Genomic DNA, 12,169 nt, shown 5'->3' with positions numbered 1-12,169 from the left:
TATAAATTTCTTACATTGAAAAAAAAAACAATGTTGTAAAGTAAATATAATAAAAACAGACTCCTGTAACACTCTTTTATAATACTCATAATGGTGCCGTAAGAGAAGGAAGAAACAGCCTGTATCATCAAACTTAAGTTCCCTGTTGTCATAAAGTGATACATGTATTTAAAATATAACAAAAACGTTAGTAATACATTAATTAATATAATTTTTAACACTGTTTATAAAATTGTAAGCAGAATGCATTAAATAAAGTGTGAAAATCACAATAACTTGAGAGAACATATTTTTTTGTAAATATTCGGGTCCATACAGTTCTCTTAAACTAATCAAAAGAACAGTGGATAGTGAAGTGGATAACTGAATATACGCAGAATTTGGACGAAATGAAATAACTTATCCAAAACGTCAAAGAAAAGAAAATGTAACTTTGGAAGGAACGTGGAAGAAGCACAACTGAATGAAAACGAATAAAATAGAAAAAGTTAAGATAGCAACAATCAAATTAATGCAATTTCATTTCTTCGTCATAGTCATGTCATGGTGAACCTTCCACCACTCTTCTTCCTTTCATGTTAAAGTCTTTAGTGTTTGACTGCATAAATGGCAGAGTAATTAATTTACTATTTTTCTGCAGAGACATTGCAAAGAGTGTATCTTGTTCATAAAGATAATTCCAGTCGTGTTACAAAGAAAACAAGGTGTAATATTTTTAAAATATAATCTTTATAAGAGAAAATAGTAAAAATAAATTTATTCCAAATTGATTTTCCAAATTATACCCCTTTCATGCGATTTTTATCGATTTCTTTTAAATCAATTGACAATTAGTTAGAAAATATTAACAATTAAAAGAAGTATAAAAATTAATTTTATATATTTGTATTTTTTGACTTATGAAATTAAAATCATTTTAATTTGTTGAAATTGATATTTTGTTATGTAACTTCTTTATATTAATATTTTTATTTTAAGGTCAAATTTATTATTTTTTTTATATTTTAAAATAAAAGAAATCATTGGTACTTTTTAAACAAGTATAAAGTAAGTAATAAGGCAAATTCTCCCCCTTATCGTTTTTAAAAACAAATAACAAGGCCAATGAGCATCACCTCTGCCTAACTACACTTACACAGTTGGATCTTATCCAACATTTCATATTTTATATACTCTGAAATTGCTTAGACCTGTAATGTTTTTTTCTTTTTTTAGTTTAAAATCTCAAATAGAAGTTCATGAACATCAATTGTCAACAATTGAGGGTTGCCTATTTTGTTTCCATCATTGTGTACATAAAGTCTTGAAAAGTATTTTTGTCAAAACTTAAGTTCTGCCCATAATCAAAAGTTTTGGGGGAATTCCCCTTATATTGAACCCAAAATGCCCGTAATCACAGTTACATAAATATTGATAAACTATATAAAAAAAAACTCATTTATTGTCTAAGTTGGATGAACTAAATATCGTTTTTAATATCATGATATTTTGAAAATTCTTATTACCAGTCTATTGGTTTGATAAATTTTTTATTTTGAGGTTGTGATTTCTCTTAACATATGATTCAAAACTGTTAATTTGTCTTGACCTACGTTAATTAGGGTTAAAAAAATCTAGATAATTAAAAAACATTCCATTAAAAAGTTGATGGGATAAAAGATATTACAGAATCTTTCTGAATCATATCATAGACTCTCTTTTTCTAAACAAAAAGTATAAATTATCTTTTAAAATATATTACAACATTCAACTAAATAACATTCAACCAAATAATTGAGGATTGATATTTGTTAATACATGACTGAGTCAACATGTCTCGATAATTGCTTCGGAGGCTAGTCTCGACCTTTGGTTTAAGTCAGCCAGTCTCAATCTTTAGTATAGGCTAGTCCGTCTCAGCCTTCGACTTAGGGCCAGGAAGTTTGGAAGTTCAGCTCGAACCAGTCCGTCTTGACTTTCGGCCCGGGTCGACTTGTCTTGGATTTTGGTTTGAGCCTATTAGTCTTGACTTTCAACCCATGTCGTCCAATCACGGCCTTCAGAATCTGTCGACCCTTATCATCCTTTATCGTGTTAGTCCGTCTCAATCTTCATCGGCCTATCCCTACATTTGGTCTTGGTCAACCTGTTTCGGCCTTTGATCGTGGTTGGCCTTTAAGCCATCTGGACTTTAGACATGAGTTTGTCCGTCTTGATAATCGTTCATGTACGATTTTTCTTGGCCTTTAAATCGAATCGGTCTATATTGGCCTTCGATCCAAGTTGGCATATCTTCACTTTCAAACTGAGGGATCCCATCTTAACCTTTGATCTTATTTGACTCATCTCGACCTTTGGCATGAAGCCACCCATCTTGGCCTTTAGTTCGAATCGGCTCGTCTTGACCTTCGTTTTAGGATAGCATGTCTCAACCTTCGGCCCCTGATCAACATGTCTTGACCTTCGACTCAAACTAACCCATCTTAGCCTATGACCCGAGTCCATCCATAGTGGTGTTTGGCCTAGGTCAGATCGTATAAACCTTTAATCAAGGCTTGCACATCTCAACAATCAATCTAATCTGGTCTGTCTTAGTCGTTGACCCATGCCAATCCATCTTAGCCTTCTGAGCCAGTCCATTTTGATCTTTAATTCGGATCAACTTGAAAAGACTCTACTCGATCTTTGACAAAAACTTATAATATTATTTTTAAAATTTAATTAAAATATTTTGTCGAAACCAAACTTACCTCTTGATCATAATCCTAACTCATTTGAGAATGAATCTCGGAAATTGAGACTTTTTATTGGTCCCTCGTTTGGGAGTCTCTACAACAGAATCTTAATAAAAGATGGAGTAGAAGTGGCCCATCAAAAATTAACACCTCTTATGTTCTAAGCACTAACTACTTTTTTGCGAAAAAAAGAAGAGACAAAGATGTTAAGCAAGACAATGAAATTATGAAAACACTAACTATCAAGGAGGCTCGTAAGGTTGTTGTTGGGGGTGGGTACCAGTAATCCGAACCGAAATTTGCATAAAAGAAATTTGAGCTGCCTATGTAATTTTTACAAATAAAAATTATTATCTTCACACTTTTTATTATATATTATAACTAAGTTTAAATAAAACAACATGTAAAATAATGAGTTGTTTATAATTTCTTCTATTAAAATACAATTGAATGAATTGCTTGATTATGAAATGATATTTGAAGTCCTAAATTTGCTATAAGTTTATTTACATATGCATGTGTAGTTTGTTATTCCATTTTAAGTTATTCCCTTCTTAAACATTCTTCCTACTTCATGAACTTCATACATAATAGTCTAATACATTTAAACTAATGCAAGATTATCATTATTCTAGATTGTTTGTTTTGAGTTATTAATGCCCTACTTCTTTAATTGTTGTTTTATCTAAACTATTTTTAAAATTTTTAAATTAAAAAAAATATTCATCAATACATTGAAATGATACTTTTCTTTCAAAATAAATGACCGTAAATTAAACAAGTTATGCATAAAACAAGTTATTTACAAAGTTTAAGAATTTTTGTTTTAAAATAATATTGTATTAAAACTAGTTTAATTTGGAGTGATTTATTTTGTGTCAAACTCTTGAAACTTATGTAATGTTGTGACAACTTTGATATAAAAATGTAACATATGTCACTTAGGACATGTTAATATTTTAGTTAAAATAATCCAAATTCAATGTAACGTTTTTTATGCAATTAACAATTTTGAGTTGAATTGAAAAGAAAAAAAAATGTAAATAACAAATTTGAACATATAGGAGAGCGCCACTACGCATGCACAAAAAGAAAAGGGAAAACGGAAACCTTCACATTAATACCATGCAATATATGAAACCGGCGTTTCGAAACGTGGCTCCCTACTGCCACGTCTTTTCTCGTTCCTTAAACCCTGATCCTCTCCTTCTCGTATCTCCGTTTTGGAGACCCGAAACGTTTCGCCTTTCAGTCCCCGTTTCATGCTTCTCCTCCTCAATGGCGGAGCCTCAGTCGTCGCTAGAGAAGCAATTCGACTCGTTTAGGGTTCAGCTGGAACAATCTGGAACGCTCCGGGACAGAATTCGAAGCGTCGTTTCGGAGATTGAGTCTTCCACTAGGCTCATCTATGCCACTCTTCTTCTCGTTCATCAATCTCGCCCCACACCCGGTACTACCGAACACACTGTGCTCCTCTGCTTTTCTTAGCCCTAACTACATTAGTATCCCCATCTCTTTCACGCACTTGCAAATGGATTTGTTTTTTATGGCTCGAGTGTTAAATAGAAAGCGTCAAGACTTAAACATGTATTCCGCAATTTCTGGTTTCATACAAAGAGACTTTTTTGTTATCCATTGCAAGTTTGAGATGAATTTTGAGGGTTGAAGTGTGTTAAGTTTATAGTTGTTTATGGTTTAGTTCATTGTAGCAAGGCAATGCATTCTGTCATTATCTCATGAATATTTGATTTTTTGGGTTCGAACAGGGCTTTTAGAGAAGGCCAAGTCTCAGGTCAATGTGTTAAAGGAACAGTATAAGGAGCTTGCTGAAGTTCTTGGAGGAAGCTCTGGGCAATACTATAGGTGATTAAATTCGGAGGAACTATTAATCTTTTATTTATGTTTTATTTTTTTGTGTCTTTGTAATTTTGCCTTTTTCTTGTGTAATGTAGGTATCATGGTGATTGGAAGAGTGAAACACAGACTGTAGTTTCGATGCTTACGTTCATGCACTGGCTAGAAACAGGAAGCCTTCTCGAGCACAAAGAGGCTGAGGAAAAACTTGGGTGTATGTCTTAATACTCTTTCAAATTTGAAGTATGCCCTATATATGTTAGAAGTGCCAGATGCTTCCATTCAATCAAAGGTTTTATAGCCTCAAATGCCATTGAATTCTTTGTTTTATATATAAGTGTCTTGCCTTGTGTAGATTTCCAATAACACGGGGTTTTAACATCTAAATCAGAGAACTAAGCATCTTTTGGACAGTTAAATTTTCGAACCTTTTGCAACGCTTTTTTAAATTCTAAGACGCATTTAACTTAGGATTGTGGTAATCTTGTATGGTCGATAGTTTATGGGAATTTGTCTACTTATCTTCTATATGCGCCATACCGCAATTGTCTTTTGTCACTCAGAATAAGTGGATGCAAATTGTGTTATTTTTTCCTCCCTGTTTCTTTGCCATGATGTCAACTACTTACCATTCATTCCTAGTCACTGAGATTTAGTAATTCTGTATCTAATTGTTGTTTTGCAGTGGGTTCAGACTTCGGTCTAGACGTTGAAGACTACTTAATAGGTGAGTCTTTTAAAACATGTACTTGTTTAGCATTAACTGTGTAATAATCGTTTCTGGAGATGAATATGATCCTATTGCGCATTTTCTCGGGCTAGCTTCCTTCAGGGGGCGTGGTCAACTTAAATATGGTTATAATTTTAAAAAAACACGGGTATGGCGGTTATAATAAGTGGGATTTCCGGGACAACGGATCAATAACCAAATGTGTACGTTAGTGTTATATTTATTGGAACATACGTAAAATGACACAAAACACAAAGGGTTTGCAAAGAGAAAGATAAAGCAAAACGAGAGAGTTTTACAGAGACGTCTGCATGGAATATATAGGCATGCAGAAGGTTTATACAGAAACAGAGCAACTAAACAGAAACTAACTAAAACAGAAAGAGGTTTGAATTACAACAGCTAACACTCTCCCTTAATTCAAATTCTCGAAGGACACCATTCCAATTTTTGATCGCATATTCACGAACTTATCAATGGCTAAAGACTTGGTACATAGATCTGCCAATTGTTCCAAAGTCTTGCAGTATGTCAACTTGATCCTTTCCTTGTTAACAACATCACGTAAGAAGTGAAATTTCACTTCAATGTGTTTGCTCCTCCCGTGGCTGACAGGATTCCTGGCAAGGTTTATGGCCGAAGTATTGTCCATTCTCAGCTCCACAGGTTCCTCCAAAACAATTCTCAGCTCAGACAATAATTCTTCAAGCCAAACTCCTTGGCATGCAGCATAGCAACCTGCAACATACTCGGCTTCGCAACTGGACAGAGCAACGACCGTTTGCTTCTTGGATGACCATGAGATGGGTGCTCCATTAATGAAGTATATGAACCCGGAAGTACTTCTCCTCTCAACAGTGTCACCACCATAGTCAGAATCGCAAAAACCTGTGATCTTCAAACAACTTTCCTGGTTTCCAAAGGGAAACAATATTCCATAGCCAGTGGTGCCTTTGACATATCTGAGAATACGCTTGGTAGAGTCCATATGACTTTTCCTTGGTTGGCACATGAACCTGCTTATCAAGCCTACACTAAACATTAAATCAGATCTACTATTACACAAAAATCTTAACGACCCAACAACCTGTTTGTATTTTGTGGCATCTGCATACTCTTCAGCATCGTTATTCCCAAGTTTTATATTTGCCTCTAAAGGACTTTGAGCTGCATTGCACTGGTGCATTTGAAATCTCTCAAGTATTTCATTTGCATACTTCTGTTGGTGCATAACAATACCTCTTTCAGACCGTGTGAACTCCATTTCGAGGAAATAATAGAGTTCTCCCAAATCTGTCATATCGAAGTCTCTTTTCATGTTCATCTTGAATTCATCTACATCCTCCAGCCTTGATCCTGTTACAAGTGTTAGATGTTAAGATGTGTGTTTCTGTTATTTGGGCTTAGTCTATTCTGTATTAAGGGCATTGGCCCATATCTTACAATATAAATAAATTACCCTATGTGTATGCAAAACACACAAGGGATATTTTCTCCCAATCTTCTCTATTTCTCATAACAAGTAAGTCATCTACGTATAAACAAACAATTAACATATTACCTTTTGATGTTTCTTTCACGTAGACACTGTGTTCAACCTTGCATTTTTCAAATCCTTGATTTATCAGAGAAGAGTCAATCCTCTTATTCCAAGCTCTGGGTGCTTGGCGCAGACCATACAAGGCTTTCTGCAACCTATAAACCTTTCTCTCATCATTCTTAATCTTAAAGCCTGGAGGTTGTTGTACGTAAACCTCTTCTTCCAACACTCCATGAAGAAAGGCAGACTTGACATCAAGCTGATAGATCTGCCATCTTCGAGCACAAGCAATTGCCACCACCACACGAATGGTTTCCAATCTCGCCACTGGCGCGAAAACCTCGTCAAAATCAATGCCCTTCTTCTGCAAAAATCCCCTGGCAACGAGACGTGCCTTATACTTTGACACCGAGCCATCTGGATTTAGCTTTCTCTTGAATATCCATTTGACACCAATGCTACATTTTCCAGGTGGGAGATCAACTAAGCGCCACGTGTTGTTCCTTTCAATGGAGTTCAGTTCTTCCATCATTGCATTCTTCCAAACAGGTTGTTTCAGCGCATCATCAACACTCACAGGCTCTGCCTCTGCCATTAGAGCTATGTGGATTAGACTCCCTTCCTCATCAATAGCAGAATCTGAGTACGTCTCATAATCGGAAAATCTTGAGGATCTCACAATCTGCCTTCTGGGTCGTTGATTACCAACTTCAACACTGATGTTCTCAGCAGAGTCATCCTCAGTTTCAGGTACAACCTTTGTTCCTTCTTCTTCTTCATGATTTTCGAGAATTTCTCGTATCAAGATTCTTTTAGGATTCTTATGCATGCAGCTCCAGTCCCAGGTTTCCTTTTCTAACACAAGCACATCCCTGCTGATGACCATTTTTTGCTTCCTTGGATTGTAGAGCTTGTACGCTCCAGTGGGATGATATCCCATGAACACCATAGGTTCACTCTTGTCTTCAAGTTTGGTACGTTTCTGATCTGCAACATGAACAAACGCAAGGGAACCAAAGATTTTTAAATGCTTTACAGAAGGTGTGTTACCTGTCCATACTTCGAGAGGCACCTTTCCTTTGATACGCTTTGTAGGACATCTGTTTAAGAGGTATACAGCTGTAGCTACTGCCTCTGCCCAGAAATCACGTGGCACGTTCTTTTCTTTCATCAAACATCTTGCAGTATTCAGGATAGTGCGGTTTCTCCTTTCTACCAGAGCATTATGTTGTGGGGTATATGGAGCAGTAACTTCATGACTTATACCTTTCTTTTGGCAGAAATCTTCAAACGCATAAGAGGTAAACTCACCTCCACCATCAATTCTAAGAACCTTCAACGTCTTTCCACTTTCTCTTTCCACACCAACAATATACTTCTTGAACACATCAAGAGCTTCTCCTTTCAATTTGATCATATAAACCCAACACATTCTGCTGAATTCATCCACGAACACGATAAAATACCTATTTCCACCAAGAGATGGTGTATCTAAAGGACCACAAATGTCCGCATGTATGATATCAAGGCATCCTTTTGATCTCATCTCTATTTCAGATCGAAAAACTTTTCTGGGTTGCTTGCCTGCCAAACAAGACTTACAGGCATCATCTGGTATGGAAATATGTGGCATACCTGTTACCATATCCTTTTCTTCGAGCCTTTTCAAGTCTCTGAAATTTAAATGTCCATATCGTAAGTGCCACTTCCAACTTTCCTCGTTCTTCACTGCTGATAGACATTGTATATTCTCGGTTCCATCGAAACATACTTGAAATGTTCTATTCTGAGAGATATTGCTAATCAAGACTAATCTATTCTTGCTGTCGTATAGCTCAACCTTATTTTGATTGCCCATAAACACAGTAAAACCTTTCTCAACCAATTGCCCAATGCTAAGGAGGTTGCATTTCATATCAGGAACATACAACACATTTGAGATAACTACCTGAGAACCATTCCTTCTATTAATCACCACATCTCCTGCACCTTCAACCTTTAATGTGCTATTATCAGCGAATTTAACTTTGCTCTTCTTGGTCTGATTAAAATTGACGAGCCACTCCTTGTTGCATGTCATGTGATTTGAACATCCAAGAGTCGAGATACCAGGTCTTGTTTAAAGAATTTGTACATTCTGTTGCTGTCAACACCATCAGAGTTAGTGTTGTCTCTGTGTCCGAGTCTTCTTCAGCAACATGCGCTTCTTTCTCCTTGCTCTTCTTCTCTTTGGATTTCTCTGGAAAACACTCAGACGCAAAGTGACCATACTTATGACAATTGAAGCATTCTATATTCCTTTTATCTTTCTTCTTTTTCCAGCCTTTCTTGTAACCTTTCTTGTCTTTGGAATCAGATGTACTGGTATCGGATTTCTCATCTGGTTCTTCATTATCAACGTTGTTTCCTTCTTTCTTCCACTTCCCTTTTCTTGGTTTTCCTTCCCATTTCTTGATCTTCCTTTTCTCTTCTCCTTTTACGTATCTGACTTTCAGAGCTTGATCATCACGTTTAGACTTCCTTTCAATCTTCCTCATTTCATAGGCTTCTAAAGAACTTTGAAGTTCCTCAATCTTGAGTTTAGAAACGTCCCTTGATTCCTCAATGGCAACAACTATGTGGTCAAACATTTCCGGTAACGACCTCATGATTTTTTCGATGACCATCGTGTCTGTAATCTCTTCACCACAGGCTTTCATTTGATTCTTGATCGTTATGACTTGACTGAAAAACTCATTTATTCGTTCACCTTCCTCCAATTCCAAATGCTCGTACTGTCTTCTGAGTGCTTGGAGTCGCACCTTAACTTTTTCTCCTCCCGAATAACATCGCATCAAGATGCCCCATGCTTCTTTAGCTGTAGACGCGTTCTGAATCTTTTCAAAATGGACGTCATCAACACATTGATGAATGAGCATCAACGCTTTATCATCTTTCTGCTTGAACTCCTTTTCTTGTCCTTCTCTGTCGGAAGAATCATCCTCTGTCTTCTCAATGACTCCACTTACACCTTGCACACGGAACACCACCCTCATCTGGGTGCTCCAGCGGTTCCAATTTTTATCTGTTAAAATTGGAAGTTGTGATGATGAAAGATCAGCAGCCATTCTCACGAGCCAAGAACAACAATCTTGAACAACAACAAAGACACCACCAGACACAACAGAAGCCTGGAGAGAAACAACGAAAAGCCCACACGCCCAAGGTAAGGGAACCTTGGCTCTGGATACCACTATTGGAACATACGTAAAATGACACAAAACACAAAGGGTTTGCAAAGAGAAAGATAAAGCAAAACGAGAGAGTTTTACAGAGACGTCTGCATGGAATATATAGGCATGCAGAAGGTTTATACAGAAACAGAGCAACTAAACAGAAACTAACTAAAACAGAAAGAGGTTTGAATTACAACAGCTAACAATATTTAGTCATTACTCATCTCATTAGTACTGATGATTCTTAATTTTTTTCCTGATTACATTAGTCAACCAAAATCTTCCAACTCCATCTTTTGATTTGAGCCATAGGTCTAGTTTTTGCGGATTACGATTTCATAGTTTTGTCGTATGTGTATTGATTCATTTTTTATCATGCAGGTGTCTGTTTTATGTCTAATGAATTGGTAAGAACTCATTTCCTCTGAACGTTTACGTATCATACTGCACAAAATAGTGGAGATATTCACTATACACTGTTTTTAACCATATGCACCTACACATACACAACAGATTATCAAACTTCTGTATGTTTAAGGAAAAAATATCATGACTATTGCAACCTAATTTACAATTCATTTGACATTGCAGCCAAGGTATGTGGTGAATCAAGTGACAGCTGGGAATTACGATTGTCCAAAGAAGGTCTTAAAGTTCTTGACAGACCTCCATGCTGCATTTCGTATGCTTAATCTTCGCAATGATCTTTTGCGAAAGAAGTTTGATGGTATGTTATTACTTGTACCTTGTCCATGCCTTCTTTCTTTTCCTTTCTATTGTCATCACACTACCTAATGATAGTACTGTCTTTGTATTCTCAATGTTGACACACACACACACATACATATATATAACAGATATGTCTCACTCTCCATTCCCAAAACACGTGCACCAAAGATACCTGCACTGTTTGCATATATTACTTTTTCTAGAGGAGTTGACTGATACCGTCCGTTTGCATGATATCTTTCAACCTTTAACATGGCAGGCATGAAGTATGACCTAAGAAAAGTAGAAGAAGTTTATTATGATGTTAAAATTCGGGGTTTGACACCGAATGGTGAGCTAATTGGAGACCTGGAGATCAAGGAACCAAAGGACAATCGTTTGTTGTGATAGCTGTTAAGCTAAAACGAGAGAACTTACGACATGGAGCTTTACCGACTGCTCAACAATTATGCACCTTAAATAGTTTGATAGGCTGCTGGACTTTCTCTTTAGCTGTAACTGAACTTTTCCATCACCGCCACCACCACCTCTACAACCACCACCACCACCTCTACAACCACCACCACCACCAATGCCAATACCACAACCACCACCACTATCAACACCAATACCACTACCTACCACATTCACCACCACCACCACAACCAACACCAGCACCTCGAATACCAACACGACCACCAACAATACCACCAATGCCACAATCACCACCACCACCACAACCAGGTGTTTTCACAATGTTCTAAATGGAATAGTTTTTTTTTAATCTCTCACGTCTTTGGTAATCAATGAACTGAATGAAGTAATTTCCTGCTATAAATTGATATTAATTAAGGAATCCAGGAGACATGAAAGTGAGAATCAAGGAGGTAATTCGTTTATTTCTTAACAAGTAACACGCTACGTATAAGCTTAAATTGGTGTAGGGATAACCGGTCTGACTTTGATTATAATTGTCTCTATTTTTCTGTAAAAGTTAACATCTATTCTAGATGCTCATTTGGATTTTAGCTTTTATTTTTGTTTTTGTTAAAGCAATGGTATTGTGATATTTGTGTCTATATTTATATTTATTTGAATATTAACTAATTCTTGTTAATTAGTTATTACTTAAAGAAGTATTATTACGACAATATAAAATCTCATTTAGGTTCATTTCTTATATCTCATCAATCACTTGTTTCTCTAGTACATATAATTCAACAAAAAAAAATACAACAGGTTAAATCAAAATCTAAGAGAATCTATATTATGACATAAAATATATTTCTAAAATCAAAATTTATGTGAAGAAATAACATCTATTCACACCAACTTAGTCGTAGCACGTTTTTCTCTCTAAAAATGAGAAATTTTAGAATTAAAAATATTACACAATCGAATAAAACTT

The 12,169-nt window shown here is 36.0% G+C and overlaps 1 protein-coding gene across 1 annotated transcript; it reads left to right on the top strand.

The window, feature by feature from the left end:
- The first annotated feature begins 3,799 nt into the window (after window positions 1-3,799).
- On the top strand, window positions 3,800-11,840 carry LOC148198044 (uncharacterized). The gene is made up of 7 exons (XM_088091889.1): window positions 3,800-4,164; window positions 4,481-4,577; window positions 4,667-4,782; window positions 5,254-5,295; window positions 10,435-10,460; window positions 10,645-10,780; window positions 11,042-11,840. The coding sequence occupies exons 1-7, from the start codon at window positions 3,840-3,842 to the stop codon at window positions 11,167-11,169; spliced, it is 870 nt and encodes a 289-aa protein (XP_087948015.1). The 5' UTR covers window positions 3,800-3,839; the 3' UTR covers window positions 11,170-11,840.
- The last annotated feature ends 329 nt before the right edge of the window (window positions 11,841-12,169 follow it).

Source organism: Vigna umbellata, chromosome 5 (assembly GCF_029865625.1).
Source record: "Vigna umbellata cultivar VRB3 chromosome 5, Vumbellata_1.0, whole genome shotgun sequence".
In the NCBI taxonomy this organism is placed as follows: domain Eukaryota; kingdom Viridiplantae; phylum Streptophyta; class Magnoliopsida; order Fabales; family Fabaceae; genus Vigna; species Vigna umbellata.
The sequence above is the reverse complement of the archived record's forward strand: the minus strand, read 5'-3'. Positions and strand labels throughout refer to the sequence as shown.